A 22255-nucleotide genomic window follows, 5' to 3' on the forward strand; every position below is an offset into this window, starting at 1 on the left:
ACAGTGATCGATCCTTGTCGTGATCATGAATGCGACATTGATGCCATTAATATATATACTCTCTAAAATCTTTTTTGATTTGTCTAGCAAAATTCTTTTTGATAATTAAATGCCTAATTAGTCATATAACTAGTTCATAGGCGTGTGTGTTTTCGAGGATATTAGACCATCCTGGTCGGGCCCGTAAACCCACTTGGGAGTATTTATAGCGCTAATCATTGTTTGTCTTAATCATCATCTTGTGATGTAGCTAGCACAACTCGTCCACCATTGTTTTTTTCCCTTTTTCCTTTTTCGATTAATTATTTCGTTGCACTCTTACACAATCCTTAATAACTTTGCACCGCCCATTATTAACAAAAACTAATTATAAAGCATTTGGTTTGATCAAACGTAATGCTTATTTATAGGTAAGATGGTTTATGTTTAAGTATTCAAGGCTTTCAAGCCATAGTATAGTGTCTTTAAGTTGTAAAATTAGTAGATTCATTTTTTGTTACCAACGAAGTTAATTATGGAACTTTTTTTGGGTGTAAATGAGCTTTATCTACTAATACAAATGATTGCGTGTAAGATATGGACTGATAAAATTCAACTAGTTATAACATGATAGTTTGGCTGTAGAATCATGATTTTGCTTGAAAATAGTAGAAACCCGACTTTACGTATCACTAATGTTTTGCTTTTGAATCACATCATAACATTTTGAGGTTTTCCATCCGAACCACAAATTCATATTATGCCTCAAACTGGAAAAATCGTAAATTAACGTTAGAAAACCACTAATATATGATCTTATGTAGAGTTCAAAAGTTTGCATTGAAATCAATATTTGACGTTACAATGTCTGCGTCAGAGTATAGCAGAACCACGACTTGGCATAATTTTGGAATAAAGATTTGACGAAAACATTGTAAGGTCACAATCACATCGGAATCACAATATCGAGATTTGTCATATAATTTAAGAATAAATTATTTAACACATTTTGTGTTTATATATATTGAAACAGTATATGTATATAGCCAATGTGGAATTATGTCTGTCTCATTTGGTGAAAAAAAATTGCTGCCTCATTTGATGTCATCTATAATGGGCCATTATAAGAGGCCCATAAATAAAATATAATCTGGGCCTGACTTACTGAGTTTTTGACCCATAGAATCATTTGAGATCCGACCGTTCTGCAGGAGGAAGAAGATCATCAGAGATCGAAGAAGAAGAAGAAGAAGGCAATGCTCGAAGATCGTTTGTAGAAGAAAACCAAACGAAGCAGAGTAACAATGGCTTCGACGGTGGGATTAGCACCGGGGCTCTCCCGGAAATTGAAGAAGGTATTGGATTGTCGTACAGATAGTCCGGATCTGGTGGCGTCGCTTAACGCTTTATCCTCATTCTACGACGAGAACAGTGCTCACGCACGGAGAAATCTCAGATCGACGATCGAGAAACGAGCGCTTCAGATCAACAGTGAGTTCCTTAACGCGGCTGATTCGACTCAGATCGCATTGGATCGCGTGGAGGAGGAAGTGAATGCTTTAGCTGATTGTTGCGATAAGATTGCGGCGGCGCTAAGTAGTTCCGCGGCTACCACTAGCGATATTATTAGTACTACTGAGAGGCTAAAGCAAGAGCTTGAGGTTACTACTCAGAGGCAAGAGATCGTTAACTGTTTTCTTCGTGATTACCAGCTTTCGAATGAAGAGGTGAGTGTAATCATTAACTTAATGGTGATCAGATCTCTGGAATATGAAAATGAGTGTTGATTGTTTGATGCAATTTTGGCAGATTAAAGCGCTTAGGGAAGATGAATTGAATGAGAATTTCTTCCAAGCGTTGTCTCATGTTCAGGAAATTCATTCCAATTGCAAATTACTTCTTAGGACGCATCATCAGGTGAGATTTGCTATATTTTCACTGTGTTTTGCGAATTGTGTTTATTTTTTTGTGCAAAGTGGATTGGTGTGGTTAGTATTTGAGTGTATGGGACTTGTATACAGCGTGCGGGTTTGGAATTGATGGATATGATGGCTGTGTATCAAGAAGGAGCATATGAGCGCCTTTGCAGGTACATATCTGCTTGTTTTTTAGAAGACTTGTTAGTAGAAATTTAGAGTTTGGGTTTAGCATGACCTCCGTATTGATAATTGGTGTATCCTGAACTTCTCTGCAATGTCTCTTTACAAATCCGTTTCTTTCCAAGAAGGCTTGTTGGTAGAAACTTAGTGTTGGATTTAACATGAATTCCTCATTGCTAATTTGGAACCTAGATAGTTTGGGTGAATGTAAACTGTTTTTCATGGTTTGTACTTGTAGGACGATTATTTGTTTTCAAAAAGGGTCACCTTTTCTAAATTCGTTTAGGGCGAACGAGAAAACTCAGTACTGGCTGTTAAAGCAGAATGTTCATTATTATTGCCTTTGTTTTTGCCGTGAGCCTAGAGTTCATAGAAGTTCGAGGTATCAATTGTAACCAAAGAACCTTGAATTTTCTAGGTGGGTTCAGGCTGAGTGTAGGAAACTCGGTGATACGGATAATCCAGAGGTGAGTGAGCTTTTGAGGACTGCTGTTCGTTGTCTCAAAGAAAGACCCGTTCTCTTCAAATATTGTGCAGAGGAGGTTAGTCTTTTGGCGTCACTGAAGTTTAATTCTCTGTGAAACTGCTACGATACAGCTATATGGGGCATGTTTGTCGAGCTCCTTATGAACTATGTCAAATCATTCAGGTAGGGAATCTGAGGCACAATGCGTTATTTAGAAGATTTATTAGCGCTCTTACACGTGGAGGGCCTGGAGGAATGCCTAGACCCATTGAAGTTCATGCCCATGACCCCTTAAGATACGTGGGAGACATGCTTGGGTGGCTACATCAGGTTTGTGACCACATTTTCTTCTCATATGGTACCCTCATTTAATCCTCATGCGACTAATGTAAGAGTGATGATTTGTTTACTACACTCAACAATAGATAATCATGTTTGTGAATTGAGTACCGGATAATCATGAACATTACTATATTAGACTAAATATCCTTTTATTTGTTATTTCTTTCCTAATGTAAAATGTTACTTTGGCTGCAGGCTTTGGCATCAGAAAGAGAATTGGTTCATGCTTTATTTGATATAGACTCAGCTGACCATCAATCAAACGCAAAAAATACCTCTGAGAATATTGCCCTAAAGGCAGGAGAATCTGACTTTACATTTGTTCTGGATAGAATTTTTGAAGGAGTTTGCCGTCCATTTAAAGTGAGAGTCGAACAAGTTCTGCAGTCACAACCAAGTCTTATTATTTCTTACAAACTCACCAACACCTTGGAGTTCTACAGCTACACTGTGAGTTTTACATAGCCTCTTTTTGTACTTGTCGCTCTGTATATTATATGACATTTATCAATCTGGTGGTTTAATCATTGCCTCATTGGTTTCTTTTCCACCTTGCAGATCTCAGATTTACTTGGGCGAGACACTGCACTGTGTAATACAATTGGAATGGTAAAGGATGCTGCACAGAAAACCTTCTTTGACATTCTTAAAACCCGAGGAGAGAAACTTCTACGATACCCTCCACCTGTAGCCGTTGATCTCTCTCCTCCTCCAGCTGTCCGAGAAGGAGTTTCTCTTACTCTTGAGATTATCGAGAATTACAACAGTATGATGGTTTCTGCTTCAGGAGAGAAACCGGCTTTTGATCCCGTCCTCTCTGCACTGCTTGACCCTATTATTAAGGTACATGAAAGCTCAAACTTATGAAATATCGTGTGCATCGAAAACCATGATTGTGCATTGAAGCAGATTTCTCAACTTTCTCAAATCCGCAGATGTGCGAGCAAGCAGCAGAGGCGCATAAATCAAAGAAGAGCGGCCAATTACCCAGAAGAAGCAGAACAAGTTCTGACTCAAGCCAGTTAACCTCAGTCGATGCTCTACTCTCTAGCAGCCCATCCCCACCACAGGTATCATTTGCCTATATAAAACCAGTACAGTTTATACGTCAACGTTCATAGCCCAAAAAATTATCCTAACTTTCATTTCTTCTTATGATCTTTTTGCAGAACAACGAAACACCCTCAAAAATATTCCTCATCAACTGTTTATGCGCGATCCAACAACCATTGCTAAGACACGATGTTGCGTCCCAATACGTAACCAACATTGGATTAATGATCGAGAACCACATAAACCTCCTCGTCCAGAATGAAGTTGACACACTACTCCACAAATGCGGTCTTTCAGACAAAATGCAAATCTTCCGCTCTTCCACATCCGAACTTCCCTTATCTGAACGACAAGACACTTCACCCGCGATGCTATCCGAATGCCTCAAGGCATTCTTCGGCCTCGTTTTGGGAAGCGAAGGCTCTCTTCCTGAGTTTGAGCAGATACAGGTCCCTAAACTCAGGTCTGAAGCTTGTGTCAGGGTCGCTAAAACTTTAGCTGAAGCTTACGAAGTTATATACCAAGCTGTAACAGATCAACAAAATGGATATCCAGATCCAAAGTCTCTCGCCCGACATCCACCAGATCAGATCCGAACGATTCTTGGTATATGAATGTACGCTTGTTTTTTTTCAATTATCTTTCGTAATCATACTTGTAAACCAAACAATCAATTTATCTTTTCATCTAAATACTCTTATATATATTTACATATCAGGTTCAATCATTTTCTTTATCTACAGTTAGTTACATCTGAAGGTGGGCTTCGTTCAAAAGCGTGTCATGTGCTTTGATTCCAGTTGCTTTCATCTGATAGAGAAGCTTAATGGCTTCAATGTAAATCCCATTCTGCATATAACTTGCGACCATAGCGTTCCAGCAACTAACACTAGTCTCGTCCTTACTACTCTTAAAAACCTTTTCCGCGTCTTTCACCTTCCCATACTTCCCATACATCTCAATTAACCGACATCGGATCAAACAATCTGACTCAAATCCGAGCTTTATAGCATTCGCATGCACTTGTTGCCCGCTTCTCCCACCGTCACTGACCCATGAGCATGCTTTTAGAACATTAGAGAACACTGAGACGTTCTTCTTGATTCCATGGTTACCCATTTCGATGAAATCGCGGATTACTTCTTGAAACTCTCCTTCTCTGTAATCGTTAGTAACTTTCGCTGCCCAAGCAACAGTGTTAGCATTAGAGAGCTGGTGTAACACGAGATTAGCGTCTTCCAAACACCTGAATTCTCCGTAGAAACGTATCAAAGAACCCGATAGATATGAATCTTCTTCGTCTATAAACCCTAGCTTATGACACAAGGCATGAACCTGTTTCCCTAACTCGAAGTCTCTAATCATGGCACAAGCTTTCAAAACGCAGCCCAAGATCCAAGACGGAATCTTGAAAGCACCTTTCTGAGAATGTTTCAACATCGAAACAAAAAGGAAAGCAGCGTCCTCGTAATCACCCATTTCAATACAACCGAGGAAAACAATTGCCCAGGAATGAAAATCTCTGTGAGGCATTCTATCGAACATCTGGCGTGTAATATCTAAACGCCCACACGAAACATGCATCAAAAGAAGACGATTGATAAAAGTGATCGTGGGTCTAATACTAGACTTCATGATATGCACTTGTAGCTCGTGAGCTCCACGTTGATCGTTTTCTCTGGCTGATTCTTTGGCAAGACAAGAGTAAATATCTTCGTTTCCTGGTAAAGAAAGAGAATCCATTAGTCTGAGAATATCAGAAGTAGAACAACGAGAACTTGGATTTTGCGGTTGAATCTGAGGTTGTTGAATAACGACGACAGGTTCTGATTTTTGGTGTTTAGGTTTCCTTAGAAAAAGTTGAACATCGAAGTTGGTTCTGACATCATTCCCGACGCTTCGTGCGGTGGAATTGTAGTTAAAAGAAGGAACTAAAGACGGTGGAGATGGAGGTAAAGCTAATTCCAAAGTTTTCATCTGAAATTTTCTTTTGCAGTCGCAGAGCTTAAAGAGAAGAAAGATTCATAACGAATATTTTGTAGAAGAAGAAGATGAACAAAGCTACAAAAGCCAAGCCGGTTCGGTTCTTTTGTTTGAAATAATTTTAGGTCCGGTTTGATTATAAATCCACTAATTAACGTTAAATATGACGAACTACGCACAGATTTCGCGCGTGTACATCACTGCCACAAAACTTGCTTATGTTTGCAGGCGCGTGTGTTTGTTTATGTGTTATATAAACGTGTTTAAGGAAACTAATTAAAATAAAAATCCATTGGATTTTGTACTAAACAAAGGTAATTAATAGTGACACCTCTTAAAGAGATAATGAGTGTACGTTAGTAAAATGCACACGTCACATCTCTTCTTCTTCTTCTTCTTTTCCACTTCAGTCTCTGTTTTTAGCTCTGTGATTTGAGTTTTTATTTTGCGGTGGCGTTGTATGGCTATGGCCTTTCCTCTTTCTTATACTCCGACGATTACTGTTAAACCAGTAACGTACTCTCGGAGATCGAACTTTGTAGTTTTCTCGTCGAGTTCTAATGGACGAGATCCTTTAGAGGAGAATTCAGTACCTAATGGTGTGAAAAGCTTGGAGAAGCTTCAAGAAGAGAAGCGTCGTGCTGAGTTATCTGCTAGGATTGCTTCTGGAGCTTTCACTGTACGGAAATCTAGGTGAATTCCCATTTACCAAATCAAGAAGCATGTATTGTCCTAATGGAGCATTGATTCTGTAAATGTTTTGTCTTGATTCTCTTTTGGTTCTTGTGTGTTTTTGTTTTGGTTTGTACAAGTTTTCCATCTACAGTGAAGAATGGTTTATCTAAGATTGGAATACCAAGCAATGTTCTTGATTTCATGTTTGATTGGACTGGTTCTGACCAAGACTACCCCAAGGTTCCTGAGGCTAAAGGCTCGATTCAGGCGGTCCGGAACGAAGCTTTCTTCATCCCTTTGTATGAGCTTTTCCTTACTTATGGTGGAATTTTCAGGTTGACCTTTGGGCCTAAGGTTTGTTTCTTTCTTTATCTTCTGATTTCTTAACTACAGAGTAAAAAGTATTGGTTAAAGAATCCAATCATTTTGTGTTTGCTATTTGTATTGGTAGTCATTCTTGATCGTGTCGGATCCTTCTATTGCTAAACATATATTGAAGGACAATGCAAAAGCTTACTCCAAGGTAATAACCACTAGCAATACCAACATTTTTTACCAATGAATGGTCTCGTTTTGTGATTTTTCTTATACATCATTATCTATTTGTATATCTTAGGGGATTTTAGCTGAAATTCTAGATTTTGTGATGGGAAAAGGACTCATTCCTGCTGATGGGGAGATATGGCGTAGACGAAGGCGTGCCATTGTTCCTGCATTGCATCAAAAGGTAATCAATTCGTGAAAAAGGATAAAAAGTATGATCCTTTTGAGGTAAGAAAATATAGTCATTGTTTACATTTTCTACTGTTTTATAGTATGTAGCAGCTATGATTAGTTTATTCGGAGAAGCTTCAGATAGGCTTTGTCAGAAGCTTGATGCTGCTGCATTGAAAGGGGAAGAAGTAGAGATGGAATCACTCTTCTCTCGTTTGACACTTGATATTATTGGCAAGGCGGTTTTCAATTACGACTTTGACTCCCTTACTAATGATACCGGTGTGATCGAGGTTCCCTCATGACTATCCCTCTTTGCCTTCAGTTTTCTTTTACCTTTTTGTGTGTTGGATCAGTAAAGATGAAATGCTTCTTGTGTTCTCTTTGTTAGGCAGTGTACACTGTTCTAAGAGAAGCTGAAGACAGAAGTGTTTCACCTATTCCTGTTTGGGACATACCCATTTGGAAAGATATTTCCCCACGTCAGAGGAAAGTTGCTACTTCCTTGAAATTAATCAATGACACACTTGATGATTTGATTGCAACATGCAAGGTATAACTCGGAGTTTAAGTTCAAGAATTGTTCTTGCTCTTTGGATCTTGATTCCATTTTCTTGTCTTTATAGAGAATGGTAGAAGAAGAGGAGTTGCAGTTTCACGAGGAGTATATGAACGAAAGAGATCCTAGCATCCTTCACTTTCTTTTAGCTTCAGGAGATGATGTAATAGTCTGTTCTTTTTTCGAATCCGATAGCTAATAGGTATCAGCTTCAACGGATCTTAAATTCTGTTTCAGGTCTCTAGTAAGCAGCTTCGTGATGACTTGATGACAATGCTTATAGCCGGACATGAAACATCGGCGGCAGTATTAACATGGACCTTTTACCTTTTAACAACGGTAGAGAGTGAACATATCAACCTAAATCAAACAGTTAGTTTACTCCCAAAGAAAATTTGTAACTTTTGTTGGTATTGCAGGAACCAAGTGTAGTTGCCAAACTTCAAGAAGAGGTATGAATACATCATTCTTGAAAATGATCTTTACAGGAACATTCACATGTTAAAAGAAGAGTTTGTTTCTATTTAGGTTGATTCTGTAATTGGAGATAGATTCCCAACCATACAAGATATGAAAAAGCTGAAATACACTACTCGAGTCATGAATGAGGTAAAAGGCAATTGAAAATTCACTACTGGTTGAGGTAAAAGCTTATTTGATTTACCTTTTTACTTTGATGTTGTGCAGTCATTGAGATTATATCCACAACCACCAGTACTGATCCGTCGTTCTATAGATAATGATATACTTGGAGAGTATCCGATAAAAAGGTCACGAAAGTTTCAACATTGTGGTTTTCGTTTGTAACTTCTGAGTTCTGATAAGAGATTGTGTTTTAAAAAAACTAACAGGGGAGAGGATATCTTCATCTCGGTTTGGAATCTACATCGAAGTCCTCTGCATTGGGATGATGCAGAGAAGTTCAATCCCGAGAGATGGCCTTTGGATGGACCAAACCCAAATGAGACAAACCAAAACTTCAGGTAAAAGACTATTGTTTGTCACTTCTCATTTCATTATGATTTGATTATATCTGGAAACTTTTCTTCTCCAGTTACTTACCTTTCGGTGGAGGACCGCGGAAATGTATAGGCGACATGTTTGCTTCCTTTGAGGTAAAGAGTTAGTTGACATCAATACTTGTGACATATGAGTACCTGCTTCAGATGTTCTTGTAGTGACAGAAATCTCTGTTTGTAGAATGTGGTAGCAATCGCAATGCTTATTCGAAGATTTAACTTTCAGATTGCACCAGGAGCTCCTCCGGTAACTCTTTCTGTTCAGTCTCAATACGACACAAATATTTGAAAGCTGAACTAAGAGAAAACTTGAAATGTAAACTGAAAGATCACTAACAGTTAATTCGTTTCTCGATATTCGTTTTGTGGATGTACAGGTGAAAATGACTACAGGAGCTACAATACACACCACAGAAGGATTGAAATTGACAGTAACAAAGAGGACAAAACCTCTGGACATACCATCCGTACCGATACTTCCAATGGATACTTCACGGGATGAAGTTTCATCTGCTCTTTCTTAAGTCTTCATCTTTACAAAACTGAAAACAAACAAGCTCAGATGAAGAAGCAAAAATCTTGTGTTAGAACAGCAAATGTTGAATTGTTGGAACATGACCAATGCTTTCTGATTATTTATCTGCACTGTAAAATGCAGACAAGTAAAATGAGAAGATTTATTATTCTTTGGAAAAAAAAATGTTTTTGTCTGCACAGTGAAGATAATATAACTTCTGGGTTCTATGTAAGTTCAAATATTTTCTAGGACATAAATACGAACCTCTGATTTTACATCAATGAAGTGATCAGAGATAAAACACTTCCATCTAAACATCATAGACGTTGACTACTTTGTCTAAGATCTAGGAAAGATCTCTGCTCTTGTTCCGTATGTGCAACATTGAGTCCTATAAAACAAAGCTTTTATCGATCGATCTGAAAACCTCGGGTCTTCCGTTCAAGACCGATGTTTGTTCATGTTCTATGTCTATGGATCTGCTGGATAAGATCGTTGTCGTTATCGACGCCATCTTTCTTTGTCGCTGACTTCTCTTTAATTGCTTCTTTCTCCAGTTTCTTCTTCTCAGCCTCGGCTTGTTTTTCATTCTCCTCTCGGGATTTGATGAATGTTTTCATAAAAAGAGTCAGAATCTTGGTCACTGCAGATAGAAACATTGGTCAGAATATCAATGAATATTTGCATTTGTCCCACAATGGCTTAGACAATTTAGAAGAAGAGATTTGTCAATGTACCTTGCTCAAAAGGACATCGAGCTGGATCCTCACCGAAGTAGTGAGATAAAGAATCTGCATTTCTTCCCTGTGAATTGCAATTAATTTTAGGATTGGAACATGAGTTTGAACTGCTTGTCCCAAAAAGTGTTTAAGTAACTGATGAGCTGTTAAATATAACTCACCACTTCTGAATATAGCGAAGCAAGCGTCTTCACTTCCTCATCAGCCATATCAAGAAACTCCTTCAAGACCTGAAAACATAAACGATCTCACTTGAAACAGCTACGAAGATTTTGTAGTTCTTATCATTTGCCAATTTAGATTAATCAAGATGCCCATATGAGGAAACTAAGAACATATTTTCACATGTATCTCACCTTTCTGAAGCCCAAAGAAATTGCACCATCATTTTCTGAAGCCATGAGTTCTTGCTCAACCTTTTCAAGGCCTTTAGTCGCCGCTTGCATTTCTTCAGCCAACGTTTTCAATTCAATCTGCATTTTTAAGAAAAGAATAAAGCAGGTGCAATAAACAAGAAGGTGGAAGCTCACAGAAGTAACCATGAATAACAAGCATACCTTTGAAGCAGCTTCTAAGTGAACAAGGTCATTAGCAAAATCCAGCAATTCTGGCATTTTTTCACCAACAAGCTAAACAGTAGAAAGGAAATAAGGTATTAAGTTCATCTTCAAACAGCACCTTAGACAACTAACTGCATAAACAGTATGATGCACTTCTAGCACAAAGATGCGCTCTTGAAATAGTGATTAGAAAATTGATACCTTGCATAAGTAATGCATCAAAGTCATTTTGTTATTTCTAGCACGAGTATCAGATAATTTAAGGAGACTGTCTAGTTTGAACCCAACAGCAGACCCTGCAACACAAAGGCATTATGAGCAGATGCTTTCAGAATATCAAATTTGAAATCAATAGGAAAATATGATACCTCTCGCAGTTCCCTGATTTAGAGCATTTCCCAACGTTAAAATTGTTTGCATAATTTGACGCAACTTTGCAGACTCCTTCACCTGGTACATAATAATGAAACTTAATTACCAAGATGGAGATATATTGCCATGACTTAGAAGATCTCACCATCCACTATACCTCTTTAGTAGCAGCGTTTATTGTATTTAGGCAGCTTTTTAACTCCTCCACCTGAAAAGAACCAAAAAACCAACAACGATTACAACATGTGTGACGACAGGAGCGACCAAATTCGGAGAGTTTGACTTTTCTACCTGAGAAGCAAAGGTAATCTTAAAGCCAAACACTCGTAACTTTGCTTCTATACGTGGAACCTTCATTAGTTCCATGAAAAACTGGTACATTTGCAAGGTTAAGAGTCAGAGCAGAGATGATATACAAGTATAATCCAACGCTTTAGCAACTAAACAAACCTGTTCACACTTTCCAAGCATTTCCTTGTCACCAGTATAATTCTGAAAACAAGAACAGCATATGATTTAACTTCAGGGAATAATAAAGTGTTGAAAGGAATTTAGTCAACAGGATCTTTCTTTGGTTCAGAAACATTAATCAACCATTCAGAAGGGAAGGAAAGTAGGATTTCCAAGCAAGAAGAACCTATGAACCTGGTGCTAGAGAGAAATATGACAATGAAAATTGAAATTACCCTCAACAGTTCCATCTCTTCCTTGGTCGGACAAAATTTGATGAGATTTTCAACCTGGTCAATGTCCAGAGCTAATGAATCCAAGGCTAGCACTGCACTCTAAGATAAGAAATAGATTTGAAAGTCTCAATTAGTAGAAATCTGTAAACATTCATTGAAAAGAGATTTAACTATGCAAAATGATAGATGAAGAAGATATGTAATTATGTAAACACCAAAATCCAAAACTTGTATGTTTATTCCCTCTAAACAACCACTTCACAGTATTGTTACAATGCCAAAATGATGAGCAGAAAAGATACTGAAAGCAAAACTTACAAGCATATCTGGCAAAGGAATCTTTATTTTCGTGAGCATTATTTCACAGTTATTTGCTCTTCGCAGGTCAACCTAATACAAACACAGAAAAAAAAAAGGGGGTTAGAACTGAAAGATAAGCAAACTAAGAGGCAAGAACGTAATCATTTATTATAGTTATAGAGTATCCATTTGAGAGAATAAATGATGTTTGCAATGTCTATCAATTGTCAACTTCTTCTAGCAACCGAAGTTAACTTTAGATCATCGAAGAATCCATCTGGTTAATGTACACTATATAGCTGTAGGTGATACCTACTTAATAGATCCACTCTTGGTAATATTTGGTTTACCAAACTGTCATTTATATATATAGATGTTATATGTGTACAGAGGTGAAATTGAGCTGCCTCACCAATTGAACTTTCTCAGGTTTGCTGATACTAGAACCCCGGCGACCTGTGCTCTTCTTAGCTGTGGTATCTGAAACTGCAGAAAAAAGACTCTCGAGCTCTGATATATCTATTTCTGGGGCCCTGTCATGAAGATTCGTAAAATTCATCGGATTAGTTCAACAAAAATAGTACTTTATGGGAAACAGGTAAAATCGCAAGACAGAACTGTAAAGACAATTCATTTTTGTTTCATAATTGTTATCAGTGAATTATTCGGAAATCATGTATGTCAAGCTAAAACATTTAAAAGAAAGAAAAACACAAAGAGAAACCCACCGTGGTTGATTTTCCTGTTTCTGAGTATCAGCCCACAAACTACCTTTTGCTGCCCGAGTAACTTTAGACCAATGCAAAGGTTTTAACGCGGTTTTCTTAGGTGCAGCAGTAGGAACACTCACACCTCGGCCTCTTCCAAGTCCCAAGGAAGCTCTCCCCCTTCCTGCAGGAGGAGGTGGTGGTGGTGCATTTGAACCTTTTGCTCCCAGTGGTGGTGGGCCACTACTTGTACCACGACCCAGCCCTGGTGGAGGAGGAGGAACAGGGGTCTTGGATAGAGGTGGTGGAGGCGGAGCAGGGGTCTTGGATAGTGGTGGTGGTGGAGGAGGAGGGGGAGCACCCAACCTTGTAGATGAAGGAGGAAGTGGCGGAGGGGCTGGTGGCTTGGGGGCATTTGAAATATTAGCTTTAGGAGGAGGAGGTGGAGGTGGTGGTGGTGTCGAAGGTGGGCCAACACGAATAGAACCAGAATGAGATGTAGGTGGAGGCGGGGGTGGTGGTGGTGCACATTTAGCAGCAGGAATTCTTGTGGGAGGAGGAGGAGGTGGAGGTGGAGGTGGTTGCGCCTGACGCTTATTTCCTGTGCTCCCAAACGACGGAGGCGGTGGTGGCGGTGGCGGTGGTGCTGAGGGCGAAGGAATGCTTCTTGAAGAAGGAGGCGGAGGAGGAGGAGGAGGAGGACGTGGTGGTGGTGGTTGAGCTAATGGCGGAGGGATGCTTCTAGATGGCAGTGGCGGGGGAGGAGGAGGTGGTGGTGGAGGAGTTTTATTGATAGGTTGATGCAATGTTGTCAAAGGATCTCTATTGCTGAAACTAGGGAGAGGTGGTGGTGGGGGTGGCTGTGAGGGTGAGAATGAAGTTGTGCTCGTAAAAAGAGGGGGAGGAGGTGGCGGTGGGGGTGGCTGTGAGGGTGAGAATGAAGTTGTGCTCATAAAAAGAGGGGGAGGAGGTGGCGGTGGGGGTGGCTGTGAGGGTGAGAATGAAGTTGTGCTCGTAAAAAGAGGGGGAGGAGGTGGCGGTGGCGGTGGAGGCAGAAGTGTGACATGATCACCAGAAGATGGTGGATCTGATGGAAGATTCAAAGGGTTGTCGACACTGTCTTTCGCTGGAATTTCATGATGATGGTGATGAGAGAATTCATGAGGCTCCTCTGACGATTCGTGAGCGACAGACAAAGTAATGTCGTCTGTATCATCATTATCAAAAGGTATATGAATACGAGGTCTCTGAATGGCTTCAAAGCCTTCATCTGAACTATCAGCGGCACTAGATGTGTTTGTCTCCTCTTCAGAGTCAGGAGAATTAAAATAAAAACTCCCTTTGTGCCGAAATCTTGTAAACTCTTTTGCATCATTAATGGCAGCAAGTTGTTTCAGCAACCACAAAGCAGCATCATCTCCATTCTCAGCCAAATCCACACCGCTAAAAAGTTCTTGAACTCTAGAAAAGGCTTCAATGGGCAATCCACCAGTCTCATCACCATTTACTATTGGGGTTGGAACTTTCTGAGGCGATGCATTCTCAACTTCTCCAAACAAGACCTGAATGCAAAAAGAATGGAGTTAGAAAAAAGCACAAGTGTAGCTTAGCATGAGTATTGACTAGCTTTATCCACCAATGTAAGGTTAGTCATTTTGTGTGTGTTTGAACCTTTCCGCACCCATATTTTCTCATATCCTTTACATTCATATGAAATCAAAAGAAATGGATATTAAGGTACATACCTCTGCTCGAAACCCTTTTGGGTAATGATCCTTGGCCTCCCAAAGAATATCCAAGTTGTCAGAGTTCAACATTAGTATGTTGGACCTGATAAATGCAGTATTAAACATCACACGAAACATCATAACCTCTCGTTCTGGATCCAAATCCATATGCACACACTCCAGTACAACATCTCCTTGAACCCAGCACTGGATATCAATTTTGATTACGTCACATTCTGCCTGGAGCCATATGGTACAGATTTACGTTACTCAGAAGAGTGATACTTTATAGAAGGTGTCAAACAAATCATAAAACATAAGATCAAACCCACCTGTCTGTAATGGCGAAGGGGTTTTTTCTTATCAGACATAGAATACACCATCTCCGTTGAAAGACCAGATTTACTACTATAGTTTCTTCCAAAAATACGTATAATCGGTCTGCAGCCATGTTGAGAGTCAAAGTTTGGGATACCTCGAATTATCACACAATCCAAAGAAAGAGCTCTTTCAGGAGGTGGCCACTCAGAATTAATGTTCCTCCTCGCTACATACTGAAGATAACGAAGTTGAGAAGGAAACGGATTTAACGGTGAAAGCAGCTGCAAGAGACCCTTGGGAGCCTCTCGATGCACAATCTCAAGAGTTCTACGCTCACCACTATGAACTTTCCTGAAAATCAGAAAACTAGCTAGAATAAAAGCCAAAAGTGGCCATCCTCCTCTTTCACAGTGAAGAAGAATAACATCCTGACGGTTCCCACGAGCAAGCCAACTCTCACAAACACGGAGAAAATGTTGAATCAATGATAAAGGAAGCATAGGACAGCCTTCATACTGCCTCGGATACTCAAGAACAGTAACATCATATTCACAGAGAGTTTCAGCAAACACGCTTTTTTTCTCCCCTTCTCGGAAATTAAACGCTAAAAACGACGATTCCGGGAATTCTTCGTGTAAATCATTGATAACTTCATGCAAGAAGATCTGATACAAGCTATCAGCCAACACCTCCGTGCAAAAACATGAATCAAAAACTGTACATTTACACACAGATTTTGAATATTAGATGTCTATTAAGCTAAATTGTTAAATCACTAATACATGATTAAGAAAAGAAATGGTGATGATTACCATAAACTCTATCAGCAAATTCAAGTAATCCATCTGGTGGTCTCTTGTAAAAGAATCTACTTAACAAAGACATTGGAAGAACCTGAGACGACAACAACAACAAATCAGCTAAATAGAAGCTATACGACTAATCAAAAAACGAAATGCACAAAATACTTAGTCTGATTATTGTGGTTTATCAAAGTCAAAAGCTAAATCGAATCAAACAAAATGGGGGAAAATTCCAGAAATTAAAATCAAATTGGAGGTGAATCTAACATGAGCATCAAATTGAGGATTTGTAAACACTGCGACTGTATTAAAACCCTTCGAAATTAGGGTTTATAAGAGGAGGAAGAAGAAGACGAAAAAGTAGATGATGAAGATACCGATGACTTACCTTGTTAGAATAAGAAGACGGCTATTTACAATCACCGATGCAGCTGAAGCGGCGGAGGCGGCGGTATTGCGGCGCAAAGGCTTCCGGTGGAGAAGACAAAAGGATGAAAATCGGGAACGTTTGGTTTTCAAATTTTGAATAATGTTTAGGAGAGACAGATACAAAACCAGAGACGGATTGCTTTTTCGGTTTATTTAAAATAACATTTCCCAGTTCTTTTATGTTTTTTGCATCTTTGATAAAAGTACTCATCAATCGAATAAAAATTATTCAAACTGTTAAATTTTCTGATATATTTTGTGGAATTATAATTATGATAATACTATAATATATCCTATTTTTAATAATATCTATTTTGGTTTGGGGGTAGCCGAACAGTAGTATATGCCAAGCTTGTTCATGCATTTGTGACAATTGTAATGAACGTTTTATGGACGTTAGAATATTAAGAAATTTGGTTTTAAAATTATAAAAATATCCTTTTTCGTTAACAAAATAAAATTAAAGTAGATGAAATAGATTTTCTTGTCGTGATTTAAAAGAAATTTGTAGTGAATGAGACTCGTTTTATTTTCTATGTAAACACCAATTAATAATTATCTTCGTATTTTTGTCAATTGTTTTTGGTAACGATTGATCCTCTATATATTAAAATAGAATTTTTGGTATTTATGTGTTAAGCCCACAATTATTCAATTTTTTTAGTTTTCATTTATTTAATTTTATTATCCAATTTATGTCAAACACTTTTACTACTTATTCTTATTAACTAAACTTAACCAAAATTAAATATGTCAATTTTTTAAATAAGATAACTTCTATAAAGATTTTTTATATTAAAAATTGAGTCCAAACCAAATATTTATTGAACAATTTTGACTAAATACATATTTAACACTCAAATACTTATGATTTATGTTATTGTGGTTTTTTTCCTTGAAATTATTAAACTTTAAAAACACATTTTTCTTAATTATTCCAAATACTTATCGTCTAGACACAGCTTGTGCTTTATTAAACTAAGCGTCAGACATAAAAACACATTCTTATCTAATAAAAGATTAACATATGTGACACAAAAATATTGTAAATGAAAAAGAAAGAATTTGTGACATGGCTTGGTGTTTACGGTAAAAAGGTAAAGACGCGGATTGGCTACTGCTAAAAATATACATGTTATACCCGATATTTATCTAAAAATACATTCTTATCTAAAAATAAGAACACATTCTTACTGCAAAGCGTCAGACATAAAAACACATTCTTATCTAAAAATATACATGTCATTTTACGGGTCATAGTACACACTTGAGGAGGTTCTAAAGCCATTACTTATATGTCCATTTAGATTTAAGATTTTTCATGATAATATTAATGGATCACAATGAATAATGGTTTTATACCCGATATTTTATCTAATATGACTACGAATTGGAGCTAGTTAATCTAAAAAGCCTTTTACACACACTATCTGAGAACAAATATATACATGAGCAAATTTGGTTCGAATTTTGTTATATATATGTTTGTTAATATTTTGTTTTTCTACTTTCTGAAACTTTCAAATGTGGTCTGATTTTTTAAAATTTCTAATTCAGATTATCAGATAATTATATTACACTATAACACCAAATCTATTTGCTTTCACTACCAATTATTACTATGTTCTACATACAATTAATTAGTTTAGTACTAGATATTAACCCGCGGTATACCGCGGACCTATATTTTTATTAAATAAAAATAATTGAATATTTTTTAGGATGATTTAATAAATTTATGCTATTTTTTTATTTAAATGTATAATTCACCGCGAGACGAAATTTTATAACTCAAATTTTAAAGTTTTAAGTTGTATTTGTTTATTTTGTTAAATGTTTAATATTGTATAATTATATTTTGATTGTTGTTTTTCGGATTTCACCCGTAGTACACCATCTCATATTAATATCGAATCAAACCCGTCAATTCTAGGATTTCACCCGTAGTAATATCTAATTGTATAATTATATTTTAATTGTCATTCTAGGATTTCACTCCTAATTCTATCGCAAATTATTATCAACCCAAACCAGTCAATTCTAAAATATCACCCGTAGTACACCATCCCATATTAATATCGAATCAAGCCCGTCAATTCTAGGATTTCACCCGTGGTAGTATTTAATTGTATAATTATATTTTAATTGTCATTCTAGGATTTCACTCCTAATTCTATCGCAAATTATTATCAACCCAAACCAGTCAATTCTAAAATATCACCCGTAGTACACCATCCCATATTAATATCGAATCAAACCCGTCAATTCTAGGATTTCACCCGTGGTAATATTTAATTGTATAATTATATTTTAATTGTCATTCTAGGATTTCACTCCTAATTCTATCGTAAATTATTATCAACCCAAACCAGTCAATTCTAAAATATCACCCGTAGTACACCATCCCATATTAATATCGATTCAAACTCGTCAATTCTAGGATTTCACTCGTGGTAGTATTTAATTGTATAATTATATTTTGATTGTCATTCTAGGATTTAACTCCTAGTTCTATCGCAAATTCTTATCAACCCAAACAGTCAATTCTAAAATTTCACCCGTAGTATAAAGTTTAAATATTTATAATGTTTAAATTTTTTATAAAAGAATCAAAATGTGTTTTAAAAAAAATAAAGTTTTAAGTGTGTTTTTTTAATATTGTTAATTTTGTTTAGTGTTTAAGATTATATAATTATATTATGATTGTTATTATATGTTTTTTTCCATAGCATACTATCCCATGTTATTATCCACTCAAACCCGTCACACCATATAACCCCGTCCCGTGAAATTAAACACAAATTTGTCATTTTATTATAAATTTCAAATATTTATAAAATTAGAAACTTCAAAAAAGATTAATATTGATCCAAACTTCATCATTGAATTTTGAGTGTTATATCTAAGATTTCTCTCGCAGTATATCGTCCCGTATTAATATCTTTTATATTGTTTAAATTTCTTGTAAAATTTAATTTATAATTTCTTAAACTTTTTAAAGTTTCAATTTTTTAAAATAAATAACCCTAGTAAACAAACCATTTAATCTTGGATACCTCATAAATCAAGTTTCATGATCATTCGTAATCGAAATCATTTTGGTCCTTTTTATAGTATGGCTTGACCATTGTCCAATTTTTTTAAGCGATGTGGGACATTCTAAAATCGTAATTATTATCCACCCAAACCCGTCCTACCATATAACCCAGTCCCGTGAAATTAAACATAATTTTGTCATTTTCTTATAAATTTCAATATTATAAAATTTGAAACTTACAAAAATACAATATCGACCCAAAAATCATCATTGAATTTTGATTGTTATATTGAAGATTTTTCCTGTAATATATCGTCTCGTATTAATATATTTTTATATATTTATAATGTTTAAATTTCTTGTAAAATTCAATTTATAATTTTTAAAACTTTATAAGTTTTAAAATTATAAATATTTAAAGCATTTTTTAAAGATAAACTTTATAAAAAGTTTTTAAAATTATAATATTTAACTTTTGATAAAGTTATAATATTTATAATTTCTTGAAACATTTTAAAGTTTCAATTCTTTAAAATAAAAAATCCGAGTAAAATCGGATAACTATTTTAATTTTAGACGCCTGATAAATCAAGCTTCCTGCTCATTCGTAATCAGAATCATTTTGGTCCTTTTATAATATGGGTCTGAACTATTGTCCAATTTTTCTAAGCGATGTGGGACATTGTACACATATTATTTCTTCATAGGTTGAATAATATATTTCCGTTTTAAAAAATTTGAATTACATCATATTCAGAAAAAATATAATATTTTATTAACTATATATATTTTATATAAATTCAAAATAAATAAAGTATAAGATCAAATAAAAATGAAAGAAGAATTATATATTTATGTTTAAATTAGGTAGAAATATTTTAGGAAATTAGTTAAGGTAAATAAGAAATATGGTTAGTTTAGAGATATTGTTTATATTATGTAATTAAATCATTAATTTCGTTTTTAATTATTATTTTTTAGGTAACTTTTCCAAAAATTAATGTTATCCAAGATCAGAACAGAATTAAACATGTTATCCAGGATCCGAATAGAGTTAAATCGGGTAAAACCCACCCATTTGAATTAATTGTTGAATTATGGTTCACATCTTCAACATTATCTTCAAAAACCTCCTACAAAAATGTATATATAGATTAATTATTTCACTTATATTAAAATATATAAAAGAATTTGTTATGTTAAAGTGCATATACTATATATTTATATCGTTTAATTTTCAATTGAAAAACACAATGCATTTAATATAAAAATTCTAGATGTATAATTTTGATAAAGAGATTATCATAATACTAAATATTAGTATGTTCAACATACAATTAATTATTTTAATATTCTACAATATTATTTAATTTCTTGAATCACGGTTAAGAGATTATCATTAAGGGAAGGAAGTTAATCTACAATCAATAAAAAATAAAAGTAATTATGATCAACTCAATAAAAAAACTATTGTTTTTGTCATCTACCAAATTATAAACCTCAAATTTGTAGACACTTTAAAACTAAACGTCTATTTATTTACGAATTTGACTTTAAATAAACCACATACAATTTGAACAATTCTGCCAATGTTCGAGACGAAAAAAATAAATAAAAAATCTGCCACGTTCTTTTTTTTTCCAGCTTTTGTCTTATGTACTCCAAATTGAAATAAAACGAAAGTTTTCTAGTGAGTGGTGAATGCGATGGACCATGAAGAAAAAGACCTACGGACCAGAACGAATATATCATCTTGAATTCAACTGTTTTAACTAAGACCATATCGAGGACGGACCAAAAATAACTTATGGATTTAGTTTGCATCATGATTCTCTGTTTTAACCAATATCAAGCATTTTTAAGAGATCACACCATGTCACAAAGTAGATAGCTTAAATATGATAGAAACACAAGAGCAAGAACAAGTCTTATGCAATGTTATTTTGATGCTTAAGATAAAGTTACTGCAGATGAGGATTTGATTCATCAGGTTGAAGCCTTGGAAGCAGCAACTTCCAAGAGTTGCTTGACCTTAGTGATATAGTCATTCATGGCTTCTTCCGATGATTTCCCTGACATCATAAACAAAGAAAAGTTCAAATTCAATTCCCCAAGCACAAAAAATTGTTGAACTTGAGACAAGAATCCAAATTACAAACAAATCACTAAGCTAAAAAAGTTGATCACTTGAATTGTTTTTGTACCTTCAACAGCCTTCCAAGCATCCCACTTGGCTCTCTCCTTCATGCTGAACATTCCAGGACGACCTTTGAATCAATCAATAAACAAATACACATTATTAACAACATTACAGAAAAGTGAACTAAGAAGCAAAAATAGAGGATGTTAATATTCAGACAAAAATATTAACTGGTGTCCACAGGCCCAAACTTGGCTTGCTTGTAGAGTCCGTAGAGAATGAGCAAATCCTCGTTGGATGGCAACTCCGTGAGCGTATTCACTTTCTCAGCGTGCTCCTCAAATTCCTCCTGCAGATATATAAATCAGTGAAACAACAAATTCGAAGAAAAGATTCTTAATAGCCTAATACACCATCAAACATATTACTACTTAAAATTCTCAATCGGGATACAATAATCAAACAAAACTCAATAAAACCAAACCTAGCTCAGATTCAAAACTATATTACCCATCAGCAAACAGTGTTTAACAAATCAGTTATAAGAACAGTAAATGGACAAAATCATACAGAGAAAAAGCGTGATCAGTAATAATTCAATTCCATAAAGTGATCATTCTTGACTATACAAGCTTCAATTTCGTAACTATAAGGAACCTATATATCTGCAAATCTGGATCAAACAAGGCTACCAACACAGAAAATATAGAATTCAGGAATGGTGAACACAAACAAAACTAAGATCCGAGTAGTAATAAACCGAAACCGAGATCGGTTTGGTTCATTTTGGATCTGAACGTACCTTCAAACCCATGATGAATAGACGTCGGAAGTTGAGATTGGTAGGAGAATTAAATCAGTGTAAGACGGAGAAGACGAGGACAACGCGTGAGATATATATGGGCGTCATGATAAACCTCTCAGGCCCATAAGCCATAACTATTAAATATTTTCTTTAAAGGAAATAAATATTTTTAGAGATAGATACTGTATACGTGGATTCAGACACCCCGTTGATTGGCTTATT

General features: G+C 35.9%; 5 protein-coding genes across 6 annotated transcripts; 2 read left to right on the forward strand and 3 right to left on the reverse strand.

Annotated features, from left to right (window-relative positions):
* Positions 1 to 1141: 1141 nt before the first annotated feature.
* Positions 1142 to 4691, forward strand: AT1G31780 (oligomeric golgi complex subunit). Its single transcript, NM_102912.5, has 9 exons — positions 1142 to 1706; positions 1789 to 1896; positions 2001 to 2068; positions 2497 to 2620; positions 2728 to 2874; positions 3082 to 3336; positions 3445 to 3729; positions 3822 to 3956; positions 4056 to 4691. Exons 1-9 carry the CDS (start codon positions 1284 to 1286, stop codon positions 4551 to 4553), a joined length of 2043 nt encoding a protein of 680 aa, NP_174458.2. The 5' UTR covers positions 1142 to 1283; the 3' UTR covers positions 4554 to 4691.
* Positions 4633 to 5961, reverse strand: AT1G31790 (Tetratricopeptide repeat (TPR)-like superfamily protein). Its single transcript, NM_102913.3, has one exon. It carries the CDS (start codon positions 5914 to 5916, stop codon positions 4687 to 4689), a length of 1230 nt encoding a protein of 409 aa, NP_174459.1. The 5' UTR covers positions 5917 to 5961; the 3' UTR covers positions 4633 to 4686.
* Positions 5962 to 6344: 383 nt separating this feature from the next.
* Positions 6345 to 9657, forward strand: CYP97A3 (cytochrome P450, family 97, subfamily A, polypeptide 3). Its single transcript, NM_102914.3, has 15 exons — positions 6345 to 6615; positions 6735 to 6951; positions 7049 to 7120; positions 7214 to 7324; positions 7413 to 7604; positions 7703 to 7864; positions 7938 to 8033; positions 8108 to 8209; positions 8290 to 8322; positions 8399 to 8479; positions 8558 to 8640; positions 8722 to 8853; positions 8925 to 8985; positions 9071 to 9136; positions 9267 to 9657. Exons 1-15 carry the CDS (start codon positions 6383 to 6385, stop codon positions 9411 to 9413), a joined length of 1788 nt encoding a protein of 595 aa, NP_564384.1. The 5' UTR covers positions 6345 to 6382; the 3' UTR covers positions 9414 to 9657.
* On the reverse strand, positions 9550 to 16752 carry AFH14 (Formin Homology 14; the record flags this gene model as incomplete). Of its 2 annotated transcripts, none has more annotated exons than NM_102915.4 (18): positions 16011 to 16752; positions 15632 to 15713; positions 14831 to 15534; positions 14517 to 14738; positions 12793 to 14333; positions 12477 to 12597; positions 12083 to 12154; positions 11765 to 11863; positions 11529 to 11570; positions 11370 to 11450; positions 11236 to 11286; positions 11075 to 11156; positions 10908 to 11002; positions 10704 to 10775; positions 10503 to 10619; positions 10308 to 10376; positions 10144 to 10210; positions 9550 to 10049 (listed from the first exon to the last, which is right to left on the reverse strand). In NM_102915.4, the coding sequence occupies exons 2-18, from the start codon at positions 15702 to 15704 to the stop codon at positions 9865 to 9867; spliced, it is 3693 nt and encodes a 1230-aa protein (NP_174461.3). In that variant the 5' UTR covers positions 15705 to 15713; positions 16011 to 16752. The 2 variants fall into 2 exon arrangements, with proteins under 2 accessions (NP_174461.3, NP_001321171.1); NM_001332980.1 differs by lacking the exon at positions 16011 to 16752 and adding an exon at positions 15890 to 15960 and having other exon boundaries at positions 9865 to 10049.
* Positions 16753 to 20708: 3956 nt separating this feature from the next.
* On the reverse strand, positions 20709 to 22176 carry ACBP6 (acyl-CoA-binding protein 6). The gene is made up of 4 exons (NM_102916.4): positions 22031 to 22176; positions 21460 to 21577; positions 21293 to 21355; positions 20709 to 21160 (listed from the first exon to the last, which is right to left on the reverse strand). Exons 1-4 carry the CDS (start codon positions 22040 to 22042, stop codon positions 21075 to 21077), a joined length of 279 nt encoding a protein of 92 aa, NP_174462.1. The 5' UTR covers positions 22043 to 22176; the 3' UTR covers positions 20709 to 21074.
* Positions 22177 to 22255: the final 79 nt, after the last annotated feature.

The sequence above is a fragment of the Arabidopsis thaliana genome, assembly GCF_000001735.4.
Source record: "Arabidopsis thaliana chromosome 1 sequence".
Classification (NCBI taxonomy): domain Eukaryota; kingdom Viridiplantae; phylum Streptophyta; class Magnoliopsida; order Brassicales; family Brassicaceae; genus Arabidopsis; species Arabidopsis thaliana.